Source organism: Periophthalmus magnuspinnatus, chromosome 5 (assembly GCF_009829125.3).
Source record: "Periophthalmus magnuspinnatus isolate fPerMag1 chromosome 5, fPerMag1.2.pri, whole genome shotgun sequence".
Lineage (NCBI taxonomy): Eukaryota > Metazoa > Chordata > Actinopteri > Gobiiformes > Gobiidae > Periophthalmus > Periophthalmus magnuspinnatus.
Genome location: NC_047130.1, coordinates 8,337,076 through 8,359,069, shown reverse-complemented (window position 1 = coordinate 8,359,069; position 21,994 = coordinate 8,337,076). Strand labels below are relative to the sequence as shown.

At 38.8% G+C, this 21,994-nt stretch overlaps 1 protein-coding gene across 2 annotated transcripts; it reads left to right on the top strand.

The window, feature by feature from the left end:
* Positions 1-257: 257 nt before the first annotated feature.
* On the top strand, positions 258-20,870 carry cand2 (cullin-associated and neddylation-dissociated 2 (putative)). 2 transcript variants are annotated; one of them, XM_033966267.2, is made up of 24 exons: positions 258-428; positions 1,287-1,430; positions 1,823-1,977; positions 2,050-2,173; positions 2,589-2,646; positions 2,769-2,967; positions 4,021-4,126; positions 4,207-4,343; positions 5,059-5,360; positions 6,875-7,016; positions 7,658-7,776; positions 8,605-8,757; positions 10,413-10,634; positions 11,380-11,586; positions 12,367-12,554; positions 13,202-13,358; positions 16,589-16,729; positions 16,889-17,028; positions 18,200-18,375; positions 18,840-18,935; positions 19,027-19,196; positions 19,615-19,779; positions 19,995-20,102; positions 20,548-20,870. In XM_033966267.2, the coding sequence occupies exons 1-24, from the start codon at positions 361-363 to the stop codon at positions 20,776-20,778; spliced, it is 3,708 nt and encodes a 1,235-aa protein (XP_033822158.1). In that variant the 5' UTR covers positions 258-360; the 3' UTR covers positions 20,779-20,870. The 2 variants fall into 2 exon arrangements, with proteins under 2 accessions (XP_033822158.1, XP_055077686.1); XM_055221711.1 differs by having other exon boundaries at positions 1,823-2,173.
* The last annotated feature ends 1,124 nt before the right edge of the window (positions 20,871-21,994 follow it).

Genomic DNA, 21,994 nt, shown 5'->3' with positions numbered 1-21,994 from the left:
AATTTAGTTTTAGTTTTATTGCCGTTACATAGGGTAATGAGAGTTAACAGTTGACGTTAGCTAGCTGGTTGATAATCTGATGTTATGTGAATGTTGTGTTTTTTAACTAATTCAAATGTCAAAATAAATCAAATACACTGACAATAATTGTGTATAATTTGTTTTTACGTGTTATTAGTGTAAAATAGTTTTGTCCACAGGATGGCGACATTATACAGGTTTTTTTCAGGTCTATTTTTATCATAGCCCACCATAGTGTCAAGTTCCCCCCTAGGCTGAGCTGTTGTTCCTCGCCATGTTTTTAGGTTAAATCTTGTTTTATTTTCTTTCAGGGGTGGTGACAGCTGCCAAAACATCACGATGTCGAATGTCTCCTACCACATCTCCAACTTACTGGAGAAAATGACCTCCACTGATAAAGATTTTAGGTAAGAACTTACAAGTGAACTTATGCCTGACCCAACTCACTGTACTTGTGCTGACATGAGATGACAGTTTTTGGTAGGCTACAGCAGGCTACCACCACTACAGAGGACACATCTAGTGGTTGATAAAGTGCTAAAATGCATTTAACTTATTAATATCTCATGTTAAACCCAAAACTATTTTGTTATTTGTCCCAAAATATCCACCTCTACTAACACTAGAACAAGGACAGGAATGAATGAACTATTATAATATCATGATTGCAACTGCTCAAACAATGTTTAAAGCCCCAGTATGTAACTTTGTGGTGGTGGACATTCCACAGAAATAGAAAGTTAAAACCATACTTCAGCACATTCTCCATGAAAATAAATATATTTTAACGTATAATGTTGAATATTACAGCCAAAGTAACAACATTTCCATGGAAACAAGCAGAAGGAGGCCCTCCTCCAGGCCAAAAGTTAGATTTATGGAGCTGTAAGGATGCATGTTTTTCAGTGCGATAAACACAATCATAATGAAAAAATATGATTAAATTTCAGCCTTTTTTTTTTTCAATTTTTCAATTATATACTGGAGCTTTAACAGTTAATTTTAATTATAATTATTATTTCATTATTTTGCCACACAAAATAAAACCTGGAGAAAAGACACTTACTAATGTAATGGCCTCTAAAACTAATGCATTTCAATTTCCATTTTCATTTTTATTTTTTGTTTGAGGAAATTGTTACATGAAAATAATTCTGTACTCTCCTGTCCATAATCACACTGCCCTAAAGACCAGATTATATTGACAATAGCTTCTATAATTATAGGTTATAGTCCCACATGTTTTTTGTTCTGATTGCATACAGGTTCATGGCCACCAATGACTTGATGCTGGAGCTGCAGAAGGATAGCATCAAACTGGACGAGGACAGTGAAAGGAAGGTGGTGACTATGCTGCTCAGGCTTCTGGAAGACAAGAATGGAGAGGTGCAGAACCTGGCTGTCAAATGGTGAATACTCTAGCACTCAAGATGATTTTATAAAGATATACATCAGATATACATCAAAACTATACACACAAAGTTCTGTGTATATAGGTTGACTCCCCTTTGCCTGTCCACAAAGTTTATATTGCCTGGCAAGTCCAGAATGGTATCTTTCTATGTTTTTTTTTATAGTATTGGAGAAGTGTGTAATCTCAGGCAAGCTTTCTCTATGGACATTTATCATTGGTATTCAATAGGAAAATTTATGCCAAAAATAATTGATTCATACCAAAATTGCATATTGTTACAGGAAAGAGATCACAATTTAATTATTATCACCATAACACCCAACCCAAGCTTGAAATATCACCAAGTACAAGTCATAAGATGAATACTTAACTATTGTGTTCTTTTAGCTTGGCTCCTCTGGTGAGTAAGGTGAAGGAGCCCCAGGTGGAAACGATGGTGGACACTCTCTGCTCAAACATGATGTCCGATAAAGAGCAGCTCCGAGACATCTCCAGTATGGGCCTGAAGACTGTCATCGCAGAGCTCCCCCTCTCTACAACAGGTACTTTTAAATACATTTTTGTTCATTCGGGATCTTCCAAAGCTATTCTCATTTGGACATTTATATCTTTAGGTGTGAACCTGACAACTGGAGTGTGCAAGAAAATCACCTCTCAGTTGATTGGAGCCATGGGAAAGCAGGAGGATGTGTCAGTCCAGTTGGAGGCTCTGGACATTCTCTCAGACATGTTGGGAAGGTAATGAAAATATGATGTAAACTTTTATCCGTGTTATAACAGTGTTCCCTTATCAATAGCTGTATTTTGATTTTTCATGTTTGAATAATCCTGTATTGTTGTGCATTTGAAGCTTAACTGCTCAGAAATTCTCTGTTTTCAAGTACCCCCTATCCCTACCCACTACTACTTACAATTATTTTTTAAAATTTAAAAGCCAGATCACATCACATGTTGGTTTGAAAATGTCACATAGCCATTGTTCATCAATAAATACAGATGCATATCTGTATACAACGCAGCATCCAACAGACAAAATCTGAAATAATGATCTATGTAGGTTATATTTTAAAACTATCTCCAATAGCATCATTTGTCTTGTTAAACAAGTTTTGGACTTTGTTTTTGAATGGACTATCACTTGTGTATTCCGCAGGTTAAGTGGCGCATTGGTCAGTTTCCATGGATCTTTACTGTCTAGCCTGCTTCCGCAGGTAAAAACAAGAGAGGGATATTTTTTAATCAATATATAAAATCTTGCCTGTAAAGTCAATAGTTTGCAAGTGAGGTGCATTAACATAATAAACATTTGCAACACTATCTCTCACCGACTCAGTTAACTAGCCCCAGAATGGCGGTGAGGAAGCGCTCCATTTTGGCTCTCGGTCATCTGGTGCCCTCCTGTAGCCCCGCCCTCTTCTCTCAGCTGACCGAACACCTGATGATGGAGCTGTCCAAGGCCCCACCCACCTCCATGTCCCGAACCTACATCCAGTGCCTCGCTACAGTCAGTCGCCAGGGGGGACATCGAGTTGGTAAGAAACGAAGTTCATTTCAAATAATGTAATGTGGTGCCCAATAAGATTTTATATAATATACATCGTAAAAATAAAATCAAGCTTGTAAAATTATAATTACTCTACAATAGGAATGCATGTTTTTCCAGGCAATTTAAATACTTATATACTACTGCAATTGAATCAGCTATATAATACCATACTGTGGAGCATTCCTAGCAAAGCAATAACATATCCGTGGAGACAAGTAGGTTGCAAACTTCTCACCAGAAAGTCATGTAATGTCTATTTGTATGTTGTTTATTTTTTTTATGTAGAAAATAACAAAGAGTCAGACTGTAATATTCTTACTCCTTGGATGTCACATATTTTGAACCTGGTTTAAACTTAAAGTAAATAATGTAGTAATAATCTCTCATAACATAGGACTACTAATGTGTATATCTCACTAATGCTAGCTTAGCCCAGTTTCTTAATTTGTAATGTGAGACGTGTTATCACTAAAGAAAGAGGACATTTTAAACATGTTTATTGGTTTCAATTTTCTGATGGATCCGGAAGTGACATCACACTTAATAATAACTATACATGAATTTGACTATTTATCCATCTTACCCCCCCAGAGTCAGACGGTTATTATTTCTGTCTGTAATTCATTGTGAATTGTGTAAAATCACCTTTTGTTTAGTTCTGTGCCACACCTGTTTTGGTTTTGAAAAGGAAGTAGTTTTGGTAGCCAGTAATTGTGATATCTTTCACGCCTAGTACCTGAAGGCACTGAGCAACGAGGAAAAAGGCAAAGTTAAGTGATATGAAGAGAATCTTGTTGTAATCAATATTTGGTATCAACCGGCACAGCTTTCGTTTTGTATTCAAACATTAAAAATTTTGCTATATGTTCTGGTGTTTCTGGTTCCACAAGAATCCACCAAACTATCAACAACCCCATTACATCCTGTCTACTCACATTCATTGTTCCAAAAAAATTTTGCACATTTTAAAAAATATATTAAAAAGATGAAGTATAAGTTGAATCTAGCCCTGTTTATTTGATTGATGTGTATTTTCCAGGTGAACATTTAGAGAAGCTAATCCCTATGGTAGTGAAACTGACCAGTGTGGAGGATGACGAGCTCCGAGAGTACTGTTTCCAGGCATTTGAAGCTTTCATCAGGAGGTCTGTCATTTTTCCATTACATTTGTCACAACTCCCTTTCAATGAGAAAAAATTTATTTATAGAAATTATTATTTTTCAGATGTCCAAAAGAAATGTCACCGCACATCTCCACGGTGACACAGCTGTGTCTAAAGTTCATGACCTATGACCCCAACTATAACTATGACGATGAAGAGGAGGAGGACAGTATGGATATAGAGGATGGCTTTGGTGAAGGTGCCAACACTACATTTGACAACACCTTTTTCATTTTTTGTTATGGAATTATGAGGGGAATATTTTGACTAACATATTTTAATTAACACATTAAATGAAAGCTACTGGGGAGGGTTTTAATGAATATCACCAGAATACTATCAATAATTTTAGGATCAAAAACTGAAAGGCTACCTTGCAGTTTGCACATTGGATCATACACTCCATCTGGGTTTAAAAATGCAATTTTTTTGCTTGTCAGATTGTTATTGATTATTTCCAAGCAGATGTTATTGCTTTGCTAGGAATATTCCACAGTATTCTTAAAGAGAGCAATGTGTTCTTCCCACATATCTGACCTGTTACTTGCCTGGTGGTGTCATTTGCACCATGAGGACAAACAAGTGGCAGACTGTTTACAAGATTACAAGTTAAATAAGTTGTGCACCTTAAGCAAGTATACAGGGTGATTTTATGTACTCATGTACTATTTATTCTCAAGATTTTTTATGTAAAAATGAACAGTGTGATTAATCTAACAGGTATCCATATTTCAAACTCCGCTCCTGCAGCCTGGTGTTTGTAATCAGAAACAACTGGTTGTAATCAGGGTAGTGCTATGTGATGTCACATAGTACAGTACTTGAAAAACTGTTCAGTACCAAAAAAGTTAACTTTGTGTTTAGTTTCACTTTAAAATATGATTATAGGAACCATTTAATCATCTTTCCCCTAGAGTCAGACGATGAGTACAGTGACGATGATGATATGAGCTGGAAAGTGCGGCGTTCCTCCATCAAGTGTCTGGAGGCTCTGATCCACACCAGAAGAGACCTGCTCCTGTCCTTCTACTCCTCCCTCTGCCCCGCCCTGCTCGCACGCTTCAAGGAGAGAGAGGAGAATGTACGCGCAGATGTCTTCTCCGCCTTCTCCACTCTCCTCAGGCAAACTCGAGTGGGGAGCAGCCATGTTGGACTGATAACCGAGCAGGGGACAGCGAGAGAGGAGGAGCCGACTTTTGCTATGTTGAAGAAGCAGGTATTAATGAATGTATTTATTTATTTCATTTTATCAAGAAGTCACTGGACCAGCTCTATACTCTCCATCGGGTCCTTGGGGGTTCATGGGAGTTTGCCCAACCAGTCCACATGTGTTTTGTGGATCTGGAGAAGGCATTCGACCGTGTCCCTCGTGGTGTCTTTTGGGGGGTGCTCTGGGAGTATGGGGTCCGGGGCTCTTTGCTAAGGGCTGTCCGGTCCCTGTATGACCGGAGCAGGAGCTGTGTTCGCATTGCCGGCAGTAAGTCAGACCTGTTCCCGGTGCATGTTGGACTCCGCCAGGGCTGCCCTTTGTCACCGGTTCTGTTCATTATATTTATGGACAGAATTTCTAGGCGCAGCCAGGGGCCGGAGGGGGCCTGGTTTGGGAACCACAGGATTTCATCTCTGCTGTTTGCAGATGATGTTGTCCTGATGGCTTCTTCGAGCCAGGACCTGCAGCAGGCACTGGGGCGGTTTGCAGCCGAGTGTGAAGCGGCTGGGATGAGAATCAGCTCCTCCAAATCCGAGGCCATGGTTTTAGACCGGAAAAAGGTGGTTTGCCCTCTCCGGGGGGTTGTGGTGGTGAGTCTCTGCCTCAAGTGGAGGAGTTCAAGTATCTCGGGGTCTTGTTGATGAGTGAGGGAAGGATGGAGTGTGAGATTGACAGGCGGATCGGTGCAGCGTCTGGAGTGATGCGGTTGCTGTATCGGTCCGTTGTGGTAAAGAAGGAGCTGAGCCCAAAGGCAAAGCTCTCGATTTACTGGTCAATCTACGTTCCTACTCTCACCTATGGTCATGAGCTCTGGGTAATGACCGAAAGGACAAGGTCGTGGATACAAGCGGCTGAAATGGGTTTCCTCCGCAGGGTGGCCGGGCACCCTTAGGGATAGGGTGAGGAGCTCAGTCACACGGGAGGAACTCGGAGTAGAGCCGCTGCTCCTACACGTCGAGAGGAACCAGCTGAGGTGGCTCGGGTATCTGCTCAGGATGCCTCCTGGACGCCTCCCTAGGGAGGTGTTCTGCCCCTGGGTCTTCCCCGTGCCCCGGGGAAGACCCAGGACACGCTCGAGGGACTATGTCTCTCGGCTGGCCTGGGAACACCTTGGGGTCCCACCGGAGGAGCTGGAGGACGTGTCCGGGGTGAGGGAAGTCTGGGAGTCCCTGCTTAGACTGCTGCCCCCGTGACCCGGCCGCGGATAAGCGAAAGAAAATGGATGGATGGATGGATGGATTTTATCAGGAAGTCCCTTTGAGATTGCATCTTATTTTCAAGGGAGTCCTGCATACACAGTTAAAATATACAAGATTTGCAATGAATAAAATGCATAGTAAAATGTACATTTAAATATTTACAGAACCTGGGGTCCACAAGCTTCAGTTAAAACATTTACAATGGTATGAAAAGATGAGAGATATAGTGTGTATAGTAATTGTCAAATGTAATAAAATGAAGTGCACTTTGGTAAATGGTAACAAAGGTACTGTCTTGACTTGTGTTGCATGTTGTTGCAGGTGCCAGTGATAGTGAAAGTTCTGCACAAACAGCTAAAAGACAAGAGTCTGAAGTCTCGACAGGGCTGTTTCTCTGTCCTGACTGAACTGGCCCACACTGTACCAGGAGCACTGGAAGAACACATCCCTGCTCTCATACCTGGTAATGTGCAAAAGATATGATGGTATGTGGGCTGAAAGAATATATAGTTTAAATAAAAAATTCTGTACATTTAATATTGATACGTTAATAGAGATTTTCAAACCACTTTAGATTTTCAAAGTGTCCAATAATAATAATAAGTCAACTTTAAGCCATATTATATTAGAGCTTTTAAGGGCCTGTACATGATTTCAAACCAAGAGTCAGGAAAATGTTTTAGCCCCATACACTGAGTCCTTTTTGCCACTGTGATATTGGACCATTACACAGATGCAACTGTCTCATATAGTATAGGTAATATATCCAAGACTACTATTTGCACTTTGTTACTTTTGAAAATGCACCATGACAGAGAATCAAGTGTCTTATAGTGACAGGCCATTGGTTTCCCATGTGTCTGATTGGATGGAAAACGTGACTCTGTCAGTAGCTTCTGTGTTAGTTATTACCTGAGAAAATGTTATGGAAAATGAGTAGATTACTGTATATATTACAGTCTATTTTTTTCTTATTTGCAGCTTTGCCAAATATAATACATGATATAAAGAGCATATATCTTGACAAGAATAAAATAAAACCAGGTACAGGCCCTTTAGCTGTAATTCCTTTTTTTGTAGCTTTCTTCTTCTTACCATCCGCAGGCATAGTCTTCTCCCTGACAGACAAGTCCACCTCCTCCACCATGAGGATTGATGCTCTGTCATTCTTCCACGTCCTTCTGGTGTCCCATCCTCCACAGGCCTTCCAACCACACATGCAGGTGTGTAACTAAAACAATGATAATCTATTGTTGAATTCTATATTAAATGTTAAATTACTAAGCAGGATGGATTCTTTAGGTATTAAAGAATTGAAATCTCAACAGTCCCACTCACTTCGAAGTCTGCTCTGGTTGATCCATTCATTTTTCCCATAGACTTTTTGAGTTTAAAGAGATTGTGTAGGCTTACCAGCAATGTGGTAACTAACTAACCGTAACACAGTTGTTTCCAGTTCATAAAGCAATGTTTAAATAACTTAGCGGTTTATAAAGTTCTAGAGACAGATTTTAAATTAAATTATACATCTTGTAGTCGATATAGCGATTAGCCCTGAGAAAGCTTTGAAACTTTTTTTTTTTTGGAAAGTCTATGGGAAAAATGAATGGGAAATTAACTTGCATAACCTAGAAGCGGACGGTCACTGTTGAGCTCTATTACTAATCTTTTGAATGTTAACACAGGTGCTGTTGCCCCCGGTGAGACTAGCTCTGGGGACATTCATTTTTCCCATAGACTTTTTGAGTTTAAAGAGATTGTGTAGGCTTACCAGCAATGTGGTAACTAACTAACCGTAACACAGTTGTTTCCAGTTCATAAAGCAATGTTTAAATAACTTAGCGGTTTATAAAGTTTTAGAGACAGATTTTAAATTAAATTATACATCTTGTAGTCGATATAGCGATTAGCCCTGAGAAAGCTTTTTGGAAAATGAAAAATGGGAAAAATGAATGGGAAATTAACTTGCATAATTGCAAATTAACTTGCATAACCTAGAAGCGGACGGTCACTGTTGAGCTCTATTACTAATCTTTTGAATGTTAACACAGGTGCTGTTACCCCCGGTGGTAGCTTGTGTAGAAGACTCCTTTTATAAGATCACCTCAGAGGCTCTCCTGGTCACACAGCAGCTAGTTAAAGTAATGAGGCCGCTGGACAAGAACACTGCTGGAGGATTCGACCCCAAGCCATTTGTCAAAGAGGTAACAATTTCCCTCTTCATTTAAGGCTATATATGTTGATTTAAAGCAACACCATGTAACTTGTATCTTGAGGTGGCACGTGACTCCATGATTTCATGCAAATAGAAAGTTTAAACCATACTTTGCAACATTATCCATGGAGATGGAATTTTATGCCATACGGTGGAATGTTATAGCCAAAGGAACGACATTTCCATGGAACCAAGTAGAAGAAGATCCTCCTCCAGGTCAAGTAAGTGTCAGGTTTGTGGAGATACAGGCCTGCTCAAAGTAAGTTTTTCAGTACAATAAAAACATCCCAAATAAAAAATTTTTAAAAATCAAACTTTAATTGTAATCTATTTAGGGTTTTAAAAGTTAAACGGTGGGGCTTTAAAGACACAGTATGTAACCTTTTAGCTAAAAAAAATAGCCAAAAATAAACACGTGTTTTTTCAGGTAAACCACTGATCCTGGGAGCTATGTTGTGGGGGTCTTCATGCCCCTGGTAGGGTCACCCATGGCAAACAGGTCCAGGGAGACGGGTCCGACAAAGAGTGATTCAGAAGCCCCTTATGAAAAAAGTAAAATCAAGGCTAGCTACGTCACCCGGACCGGCGTTACCGGGGCCCCACCCTGGAGCCAAGCCTGGGGTGGGTGCTCGACAGCGACTGCCTGGTGGCCAGGCATCTCCCCACGGAGCCCGGCTCAGCCCGAAGGAGTGACGTGGGGCCGTCCTCATGTGGACCCACCACCCGCAAGAGGATCCGTAAGGGGCTGGTGCATGGAGATCTGGGTGGCGGTCGAAGGCGGGGGCCTCGACGACCGGATCTCCGGACATGGAGACTAGCTCTGGGGACATGGAATGTCATGGAATGGAAGGTTGAGCATTACCGACTAGATATAGTCGGCCTCGCCTCCACGCACAGCTTGGGCTCTGGAACCCAACTCCTTGAGAGGGGCTGGACTCTCCATCTTTCTGGCGTTGCCCGTGGGGAGAGGCGGTGAGCTGGTGTGGGCTTGCTCATTGCCCACACCCCGGTGAACGAGAGGGTTGCGTTCCTGCGCCTTCGGGTCGGGGACTGGTCTCTCACTGTTGTGGCGGCCTACGGGCCCAACAGCAGTGCAGAGTACCCGGCCTTCTTGGAGTTTAGCGAGAGGGGCGCTAGACAGTGCACCGACAGGGGACTCCGTTGTTCTCCTGGGGGACTTCAACACCCACGTGGGTAACGACAGTGACACTTGGAGGGGTGTGATTGGGAAGTACAGCCTCCCTGATCTGAACCCGAGCGGTGTTTTGTTATTGGACTTCTGTGCTAATCACAGTTTGTCCATAACGAACACCAGGACTCCCTTAAAAATAAGATGCAATCTCAAAGGGACTTCCTGATAAAATCCATCCATCCATTTTCTTCCGCTTATCCGCGGCCGGGTCGCGGGGGCAGCAGTCTAAGCAGGGACTCCCAGACACGCTGGAGGGACTATGTCTCTCGGCTGGCCTGGGAATGCCTTGGGGTCCCACTGGAGGAGCTGGAGGACGTGTCTAGGGTGAGGGAAGTCTGGGAGTCCCTGCTTAGACTGCTGCCCCCGCGACCCTGCCCCGGATAAGCGGAAGAAAATGGATGGATGGACTGTAACCATTTTATAAATGTTGTAATGCATTTTCCCTCTTGTAGGTCTTCTCCTCAACATTGAAAAGGCTAAAAGCTACAGACATCGACCAGGAAGTGAAAGAGCGGGCTATTTCCTGCATGGGTCACATGGTCTGTCACCTGGGTGACCACCTGGGGGCAGAGCTAAAGGGTGTCCTTAGCATTTTTTTGGAGAGGCTGAAGAATGAAATCACAAGACTGACCACAGTGCGGACCTTCACCCTGATCACATCATCTCCACTCAAGGTTCGTATTTCATTAGTTCCGGTGAGCGTTAACTTATAGTGATGATAATGAGTATATGGATATTATTTTTATCATCTCAACAATAAATATTAGATTACATTTTAATCCATCAGAAGTGGTTAGCGGTGAATCTCCCCAAGTTCAAATGGGTGTGATTGACAGGTGGATTATTCAATCAGGGCCACACATGGTCTGTCCTGTATCAAAACAAATATGACTGCTTACAAAAAAAGGAAAGGAAAAAATATCACAGGTGACTGAAACATTTTGCGAATTTCTACAGAATCGATGAGTGAAACACTAACCTGTTAATAAGAGGTGACCGAAATTCTATTTCATTTGTAAATGATAGATGAACAATGGGGTCCTTTGTTTCACATGTGTCACTGAAATAAACAATCTCATTTCACGACCATGCTTGGTAGGTAGTGGTGACCAGACTGATGTCCATCTGTATAAGAAATCAGTATGGATTTGCCAGGAAAATGTAATTGTATGATTAATCACAAAATTGTAGAAATATTGCTTTATATCCGTATATATATGTATATATGTGTATATATATATATATATATATATATATATATATATATATATATATATATATATATATATATATATATATATATATATATATATATATATATATATATATTACTTTAATGAAAATTATGTTAACTCAACCAATTGTCATTATTATTGTTGTAGTATTGTATTAAAAACAAATATATGTGATCTTTTTCAGATTGACTTATCCTCCATTTTGCCTGAAGCCTTGTCAGTGCTGGGCTCTTTCTTGCGTAAAAACCAGAGAACACTCAAGTTGGGGACGTTGGCGTGTTTAACTGCTTTAGTCACACATCAAACCTCCAGCATCAAACCTGCAGCACTGGAGCCAGTCCTGAGTGAACTGCCCCTTCTAGTGGATGAGAGCGACATGCACGTGTCTCAGGTATGCTTACTGTTTTTTACACACAAATACAAATGAATCTGTACATTTGACTTGTTTAGGAGCATACTAATCAAGATGTGTGTGAACACAATACCCACATCATGTACATAAAAAGTAGAAAAAATTAACTTTACAAGAAATCAAAATAGATTTTATTATTAAATATGGAAGAGTTAGATTGAGTTAGTTGAGTTGAGTTAGATTGAGTTAGTTGAGTTGAGTTAGATTTTTTGCCTATTAAATTTGCTGTTCCTGACCAAATTATAGATCCATAGGCACTGCTGTTGATATGAACATGATAAAGTTACGACTTACACCATACTCGATGAAGGCAGATTATTTTAATATTTCACAATGGACAAATTAACTTTTTGAGTATCGGATTGTATAATTTTAATAAAATATACAGCAATGAGCTGATATTCTGTATTTACTTCAGGATTGAAACCTTTTTTTGTTTCAGTAACTGTTAATGTGTTGTTGTTAATGTAACTACTTTTGTATGTGACACTTGCTATGCTGACAAATTGATGTGAAGGTTTTATTGTCAGTTACTGGTCAGTTAGGAGACTTGCTCTGATGAGTTGAGACTGCTGTTTCTTTGTTTTTGTTTTGGCGTGGGATACGGCCTACAGTATTCCTTGTGTTCAGCAAATAAAGAACAAGAGGAACTTTCCTCATACCAAAACACACTATTCACATGGTCTGAGACAAGATTTTATTCTATAGTATTGTTTTGTTCCCTCACATTTATGCTACTTATAAATTGTGTCTGTCCAGTTGTCCATCACTCTGCTGACCTGTATGACCAAAGCCTGCCCCTCCTCTCTGGCAAAGATCAGCTCCTCTGTGCTCCCTGGAGTCTTCAAACTGGTCCACTCCCCACTGCTTCAAGGAGGAGCACTGGCAGCCATTTTGGACTTCCTCCAGGCTCTGGTGCTTTCCAAAACAAGTAACCTCGGATTTAGGTAAATGGATTTTTTCTTTGCTTCCTGAACTGTACAGATTCTTCTTGCTTAAAAAGGGGGTACTATGCAAAATTGACTTTAGCAGTATGATTCTGTCCAATGCTCTTCCCACAAGTCTATGTCACCCATGCTTCCACAATGCAGTACAGTATTCCACAGTACAGTATTTTTGACTTGCCTTAGGCCAACGGATGTAAACTAGCTATTGTACTAATTCCGGCATATTTACATTGATGCTGTTTGTTGACATGTTGATTAATATGCACTGTCCTAATTAAAATACATAAATAAACAAAAGGAGGATACAAAACAACAGACTACAACTTCACAAACCTGATGCGATGTACAGTAGTTTTGTTAGCAGAATGCATGGTGGTTATGTTGTGATAACACTCTGAAGGAGGAGTGAGTCAGAGTGGGGAGCAAAGAGAGGAGACTCAGTGTCAAAAATTAAACTGAAACTTATTCAACATGTCAGTATGTTGTTTTCACTGAATATAACATTTTTCAAAGCCATGAAAGGTAACATGGAAATCTGGAGATATTATTGCTTTGCCTGAAATGTTCCCCAGTATAGCATTATTTGAAATTTGCTTGTGATATTATTTATACAAATACTTTATACATCTAAAACTCTGTCTGTACAGTCAGCTGCTGAAGTCCCTGATGGAGCCCTTCCACAGTCCCCAGTGCCTGTCAGACATCCACAGACAGTCGTACCACTCTGTCGCCCGCTGTGTGGCTGCGCTGTGCTCTGTCTGCTCCAAAGACACACCAGGGACAGTCTCCAGCCTCATACAACAGGTGCAATATATACACTGTTAGCAGAATACACAGGCTGACGAAACTAACATTACTCATTGCAAAAGAAAATTGAAATCAGTTCAACTGGACAAAGTTGTTGTTTTTTTTTTCTTCACAACATTTGTCCATTTGACAGATTTAAATTTTCTTTCTCCCTAAGCGGACAACTGAGGGATTACAGGTAACAATGCATACATTAAACTATAATATATTGTATGAGTGTGTGAAAATGTGGGTCTGTATCTTAAATTTGAAATTGTAATAAGATGTAGTTAAAAGCATTTGAATGTTTTGTATAAAAGGCTACATACACATAACCTGTATAAATGATTCATCTTATTCAAGCAATACAGTTGCAACATCTTGCAACCATTTGTTGAAAGTTGTAAATTACTCTCCCCCATTATGAATAATAATATTTAAAACTATAAAGTTTTCATGATGCTTTCTAAGATGGAAAATTATGAGGCCTTGATAATGGGCGATATAAATATTAACTGGCTGGAGAAAGAGTCCCAAACTTTGAAAAACCTATGCAATGGCCTAAATTTCACACAATTAAGTTCTATTCCAACTAGACCTGACCCTACAAATTTAAATGACATGTGTAAAGGTTAGAAGATGGTATAAACATTTCAATGAGCAGACTTTCATCTCTGACCTATATTACAGTGAGATTGGGCTAACATCAGCATTCCCTGACCCTGATATGACCTTGAACTTTTTTATTAATACATTTAATGAAACTGTAGACCAGCATGTGCCTAAAAGAACAATTAGAATGAAAACCCTGGTTTCATGTTTCTAATTCATGTAATAATCCCTGGTTCAACTCAGAAATTGCATGATTAATTAGAGAAAGAAATGCTCCCAGGAAAATTGCTCACACAATTAGGTCAGAGTTGGATTGGGCATCTTTTCACCAGAAGAGAAATAAAAGTTTATCAGCAGTTAGAAAGGCAAAAACATCCTACTCCATGTCTGCTTTGATAGAGAGTCATGGAAATCCAACAAAGTTCTGGAGGACAGTCAGATCCCTCTCTGAACCTAATACATTACCAACTAATATTTTATTAGATTCCAGTATTGTATATTCTAAAGTATAAATATAAAAAGTAAAAATATGTGATGCTTTCAATAGGCATTTTAACTCTGCATGTGACTTTTGGATAATAATGATGGTCCTTCTGATTATGCTGAGTCTGAATCTCGGACAGATAATCACATTTTTTCTTTAAGACCTTTCACTTATATGGAGGTCTTAAATGCTCTCTGCTCCATAGACTCAAAGATGTCCACAGGAGCTAAAGATCTCGATCCAAAACTTCTTTTACTAGCTGCCCCATATTTAATTCAACCTCTTTTACATATTTTTAATTCATCAATTCAAATGGACAACTACAAATGTAAATCATTTACGGCCAGTATCTAAATGATCTTATCTTGCAAAAGTTTTTGAAAAGTTAGTTGCAAATCAAGTTACAGGTTATTTAAATAATTGTTCCATTTTGAAGTCTTATCAGTTTCAGAAAAGGGCATAGTACTGTCACTGCAACCACAAAATGTTTTAAATGACATTTCTCAGCCCTTGATGACAAACACGACTGTGTAGGTCTGTTTATTGATTTAACTAAAGCTTTTGATTCAGTGGATCATGGAGTCCTCTTGAAGCGTCTGAACCAGATTTGATTTGACACTGCTACATGTAATTGGTTCCAAAATTATCTTTCAAACAGAACCCAGGCAGTAGTAGCCGATGATTTTAAAGGAGTGCCCCAAGGCTAAATTTTGGACCCCCTACTTTTTACTATTTTTATTAATTCTATTGGTCACAACTTAAAAGAAAGCCACATACATTTATATGCAGATGATGATCAGGTGCTTTTAAAACTACAACAAGATTTTAATGATATCCAAAACTCCCTCGTAAATCTTAAACTGTCTTTGAATGCAAATAAAACTAAGTATAAAAACATTTCAGTAACGTGCAAGCTACACATCTTTATACGGTAAATGGTACATCCATTGAAAGAGTTGACATAAATATCTTGGATTTTGGCTTGATAAAAACTTATCCTTTAAAAACATAACAGTTTAAAATCTAAATGATCATTTTATTACAGAAACAAATATTGTATCCCAATAAATTACAGAAAAGAAATAGTGCCAACAACCTTCCTCTCTATACTGGATTAATGGGGATGTGATGTACATGCAGACTTCAGCCTCATCTTGGAAACCATTGGATCCTCTCTTTCATTCTGCCCTTCATTTTACAGCTGATGGATTTGAAACTCTTTACTGTCTTCTCTATGAAAAAGTGGGTCAGCCATCACTATTTTTTAAAAGAGAACAGCACTGAATGAAGTTTATCTATAAGGGACTACTTCAAAACCTGCCAGAATACCTCACCTGCTTGTTAATCATTGATACCGGAACATTTAATATCAGATCCATGACTGCATAAGGCTAAGGGCTAGCTGCACCAGAACTGAGACAGGAAAGAGGGATTTTAGCTGTTTTGATTCACAAAAATGAAATACACTTCAAGGAAAAGCAAAACTGAATATTTTATATGGACTTATTTGTTTTGATTGTTTTTTCAGTTTGTATTGTATTTTAAACAGGGCACCCATGAAAAAGAATATACAAAATATAATATAAGAAAATACATATATATTTTAAAGTAGTTTAAAATTATTGCAATTATACTTGCAAGGAATGAAAATACAAAAAAACATCCTGTATCTTAAAGTGGGACTAAAATCTGCCCACAGCCACATTGTAAATAGAGCAGTACCTGGAGGACTAATGAAAAGAGTGACGAGGGAGGAGGGGCGGGGTCTGAATGTAGGCTGAACAGTGTGATTGGTCTAACAGGTATCCACGCTTTTATACTCCGCCCCTTCAGCCAGGTGTTTGTAATCAGAAAACCTCTGGCTTTAATCAAAGTAGTCATGTGTGATGTCACCAAATACTTCAAATTGCAGTGGTCACTGGCGGCAGGACTTAGTTTTTGACTGTTTTTGACTGGAAAGCTGCAACTACTCAAGTTTTCCTCTAAAAGTGTCAAAAAGCACTAGGACCAGTAGACCCAGTAATATCTTTAAACATCATGTAGTTTAGTAGCAAAGTTTAACACTTGATTTTGTGTTTCATTCTGCTTAAATTTGGATATAAGTTTGATATTTTCATGAGTAGAATTATGTTGCATCTATTGTGTCTTTCAGGTGAAGAGCCACAATTCCCCGGAGTCGGCTCGGGTCCTGGCCGTGCTGTGTCTGGGGGAGGTGGGGAGGAGCGGCAGTCTGGGAGGCAGTAAGGAAGTCCAGGCAGTCATCCTAGAGGCCTTCTCCTCCTCCAGTGAAGAGGTATGAACCAAACGTTTTGTACATTTCATATTTCATATTTAATACATGCTTTATATTAGAAATTAAAATAATTGAAGAGAGTTAAAACAGTGACACATGGAAAGTAATATATTTTGTCTATTTTTTCTTGAGTTATGCGCGTGAACTATTGTATTTCAGGTAAAGACTGCAGCGTCCTGTGCTCTAGGCAGCATGGCAGTGGGCAGTTTGAATGACTACCTCCCCTTCATGTTAAAAGAGATTGCCTCACAGCCAAAGAGACAGTACCTGCTGCTCCACTCACTCAAAGAGGTCATCAGGTCTGTGAAATCTATTCACATACATTCAAACCTTGAGAGTGTTTTTTTTTCTGTCTACAAAATGTTTATGCTTTTTGTAATATTTGTACATTTTGGAAGAGGTGGTAATAGTTGCACACTAACTCAAGGCTGGTTTTCATTGCATTCTGCAACTATGCTCTTTGGCAAGACACTTCACCTACTGTGTGAATGAAGATGGTGGGACAACTATGATTATGAAATAGCTTATAAAAGCTTACAAGACTATGGAGTGAATGAATAATAGACTAAATTTTAAAACTATTTGCTATAAAAAAGGCTATAAAAATTATACAAGAAATCTACATTTGTACCTTGTAGATTCAAATACTGTATGTGACAATTTTTCCAGTTTTATACATTTTATACAATTTTTTCATTATTTGATAACAAAGGTACCTACTTTTAACCACATATTTGGTGTGTGCATAGTACCTTATGCATAAAGGGCATGATGAATTCTCACTTACCCAAATTGTTTCCTGTGGATAAAGTTACCTTAGCTATCTCATTCATGTGTGTTTCAGATTAATAATGGTTAATATGTAATAACTAATATATTTGTTAAAAGGGTTATCAATCATTTCATTATAGGACGAGTTTTTGTGTTTTTTTTTAAGTCTGACTTGGTTTGATGGGATAGTACCTGTAGTATTTTTATCATAGTTTAACATCAGTTACGTGTCAGTGTGTGGGAAAAAAAAAAAAGTTGAAAAGAAAAATACAAAAATACAGGAAGAGGGGAGTTCAAAAACTGAATCTCTTCATGTAAGTCATCAACAGAGAAAATGTCACCCACAATACACAATTTAGGCAAGGACGGCATTTTTCTGGCAGTTTAAACATTAAAACTATTTTTATTTGTCTAATCGTAACTAATTTCAACAACTTTTGGCCCTTGTTAACATTATGGTTACTAGTTGTGCACTTACTTTCACGTATGTCATATTTGCTGCCCATGTCCAACCAGGACGCATAATTGTAAACTTGTCAAAATGACAAAAACTGGAAAAAAAAATACTAGGCAAGATTTTTTTTAAATCTTACATATGATGATATTAGAAATGAGTTGTCTAAGGTGTCAGATACACTTAGACTTCACCGTCTAAATGTGTGTATGTGTGTGTGCGTGTGTGTGTGTGTGTGTGTGCAGTGCTTGTCCAGCCCGCAGCCTCTTCCCACACTTGGAGTCCATCTGGGCCCTGTTATTTCAGAACGCCCAGTGTCCAGAGGAGGGAACCAGGAACCTCATAGCTGAGTGCCTGGGAAAGCTCACTTTGGTCAACCCGGATCAGCTCCTTCCCAGACTCAAAAAGCAACTCACGGGAGGTACAAAGGAGCATTTTTGGAATTATTTTTTTGTTTTTGTTTATTATAGTAACATTACAAGATAATAATTGTGTGTGTGTATATATATATATATATATATATATATATATATATATATATATATATATATATATATATATATATATATATATATATATATAATTATTATTATTATTATTATTAAGAAATCAAAATAAAAAAGCTATTATTTTTCCATAAACTCTCTATATTTATCTTAAATTTAAAAAAAAAAAATATATATATATTGTTGTTTTGGCATGAAATTAACTACTAACGACATTAATTCTACATACAAATTTTTTCCACATTTTATCTATTTTAAATGCACATTGCATATTTTTGCAAAGCCCTTGTGCCCTGGATAAACAACTACCCTTTACCTCCCAGTTTGACACCCTTGGTTGTATTGAAAAATATGATCAAAGATGCCCCTTTATTTTTAGGATCTGCTCTAGCCCGTAGCACAGTGGTAACAGCTGTAAAATTCACTATTATTGACCAACCCACGGCCATTGACACACTGCTGAAGGACTCCATAGGTAAAGCTTTCTATAACGCTAAAATCTGCATTGTATACTTTTGCATTATACTGTTTTATTAGTAACATGATATGTTATCTCTTTGTAACAGGGGACTTTTTAGCTACTCTTAAAGATGAGGATATCAATGTGCGGCGCGTGGCTTTGGTCATGTTCAACTCTGCAGCTCATAATAAACCGTCTCTCATTCGGGGGCTCCTGCCAAAGGTTCTGCCCCATCTGTACCAAGCGACACAGATCAGAAAGGACCTGATTAGAGAGGTCAGCCCTGCTAAGTCAAGTAGGATTCATAGCGTAGTTATTTTGGTAGACATATTTGAAGTACCATTTCTGCAGTACAAAATAAGAACACTTTAGCCTTTAAGATACAAAGTTAGACAATTATACTTAAGACATAATATTTTTATATGAACAAACTTAAAAACAAAATGCAGAAATATTACAATATCCCTTTGTACAAAGCACACAAAAACAAAACAAAAAAACAACAACTTTTGGACAGTTTTCTGTACAATTAATAAAATGTCAATACATTTTAAAATGTATCTTTTAAACAATATTGTCCATCACCAATGACAACACAGCAAAAGTGAAAGGTCAATATTATAATTCAGATCACGTAGAATCAAAAAAACAAAAAAACAGTTTAAGTTGCTCACTTGTGGGCATGCTTTTTCAGGTGGAGATGGGTCCATTCAAACACAAAGTAGACGATGGCCTGGACGTCCGTAAAGCAGCGTTCGAGTGCATGTACACCCTGTTGGACAGCTGCCTCGAAGGGCTGGATGTACTGCAGTTTCTGGACCACGTAGAGGAAGGACTCAAAGACCATTATGACATCAGGGTGAGACTTGACTCAGATAGTTTGGATTTGTCTGATAGATTACACAGTATTACTTAGGTCACATTACAAAAGACAAAACATATATAAAAATAATTATGTTGTTTTTTTTTCATGTTATTTATTTAATCTTTTTTGTATTTTTTTCCATTTAAATTTTTTTTTTTACTATTTTATGATTTTTGTCATAATTCCCATTCATTCATTTTTATCTGTAGATGTTGACCTTCTTGATGCTGGCAAGACTAGCCTCCCTGTGCCCTGCTGGTGTTTTACAACGATTAGACCGATTGGTGGAGCCACTGAAGGCCACATGCACAACAAAGGTAAATGTACAGTATTTAATGTGCACATAATAAACTATTTCATGTGTCGTGCTAAACCATGGATACATATTAAAAAGGGGGTAAAGATTTAAAACAATAATCTTCTAGTGATTTGAAAGAACGAATATCTTCTAGGGCTCTAAGTCACAGAGAGTAGTCGTTATGTTTGAAGATAAGTTGGTGACCAGTGTCTATTTCCCTTACTTTAACGGTACCCCGTGTAACTGTTCTAGTAGCGCATACACCGCCTGCTTGTCTCCATGGAGATAATCAGATAAAAATAATACCACACAGGGAAACATTCCAAAGCTATAGCATCTTCATGGAGACAAGCTGGTGGCTGACCCTCCAATAGAAGTAGTTACAGTGCACCTTTAATTATACTTTACCAGCTGTAGAGTCAAAAAGTAAAGGAGTAGTAGAAAATGATTTCTGTCTTTCTCAGGTAAAGGCTGGCTCTGTGAAGCAAGAGTTTGAGAAGCAGGAAGAGCTGAGACGATCAGCCATGCGTGCTGTCGCCGCCCTGCTGGCAGTGCCCGAGGTGGAGAGGAGCCCTAGCATGGCCGAATTTGCCAACCTGATCCACACCAATGCAGACATGGCCTCCATTTACCAGAGTGTCCAGGGAGGGGACGCTCCTGGGTTAAGCCCAGCGGAGGGCATGGATCTGGACTAGGTTTGAGATACAGTGCACCAGTTTCACAGAATACAAATACAGTTTTTGACAAAATTTAAACTATTTTTTATGAATGTTTTAGTAGCGGTTCTGCCCCTAACACAAACAAGTTTTAATGAATTAAAGCCAAAGCAGTACACTCAAAAAGAAAGTTGTCTGTCTTGTTATTTCAACACATGTATAGTAGGAAAGTACACTCTAAAATGTAATTGAACTATAACAGCAAATAGTTCAGAAAGGACTATTTTGTCCAACACATGGACACATGCTTACATGGTTTTACCAGACAGTAGGGGAAAGGCCTTCTCCAGGATTGCGTCCCGTGTGTGATAAGATGTAGGCTCCCTCGTCTTGAGTTATGATCCTTGAGCCTTAATGGCTTATCTGATCCAGCAGTGGTATTTGGTATTAGCACTCCCATTTATACAAAGAATAGCACTGAACCCAATTATTGACGATTACGATCCCTTCACTTTGCCACTAAACAGGGGAGTAGACGGGGGGACAAAGATGAAGCTAAAGTTGTTATTATTAACTACAAAGCCAGCAAATCACTCAGAACTCTTTTTACATCTCTTTTAAAGGGGCACTATGTACGTTTTCAGGGAGGGAAACCTTTTCCTCTTAGATGTTGTTGATTAGCCTGGAATACTACATGAAATGGTCTAATGCTTCGCAATCTCCATAGAGAAGTTGATGACCGAAATAAATGTTTTGTCAATAGAAATGCCTTTAACTGAAAAGGCATCAAAGTCAACATTTTCATGATCCTCAAATAGAAAACTTACATAGTGCCCCTGTAATATAGAATTTATCTGTTAAACTAAGATAAACAATCAATAATACAAAGAATATAGCCACCACAGCTAGTGCATTACTACTGTGTCTTAAGACTGGAGTAAGATAACAGAGTATAGATTGTTCCCTTGTGCAGCAGAGGAGTCTTTGTTCTTAGTGAAAATGGCGTTGTATTCACAATGAGAGGCACTGGGTCTGGGCTCTGTAAAGTTGGGACTTTTTCCAAATTCTATGCTCCCATAATGAAGAGACTCTTTACAGGCCTCAGTTGTGGTGTATACCGTGGTCACTCTCCTCTCTGTGTCTAGATGCTGGATCTCATCATAAACATGGTCCTCCTGTTGACCCTGTTATAAAAAGCTACAATGAGCAGGCACTTCTGGAATCGCAAGTTAAAACAAAAAATGCATTCTAAGAA

What these genes read in the sequence shown, in the direction of transcription:
- cand2 (XM_055221711.1), top strand. Translation starts at nt 361, where the DNA reads ATGTCGAATGTCTCCTACCACATCTCCAACTTACTGGAGAAAATGACC. An exon ending in TCCACTGATAAAGATTTTAG is followed by an intron (nt 429 to 1,286) that starts GTAAGAACTTAC and finishes GATTGCATACAG; the next exon opens with GTTCATGGCCACCAATGACT. An exon ending in CATCCCTGCTCTCATACCTG is followed by an intron (nt 7,017 to 7,657) that starts GTAATGTGCAAA and finishes TACCATCCGCAG; the next exon opens with GCATAGTCTTCTCCCTGACA.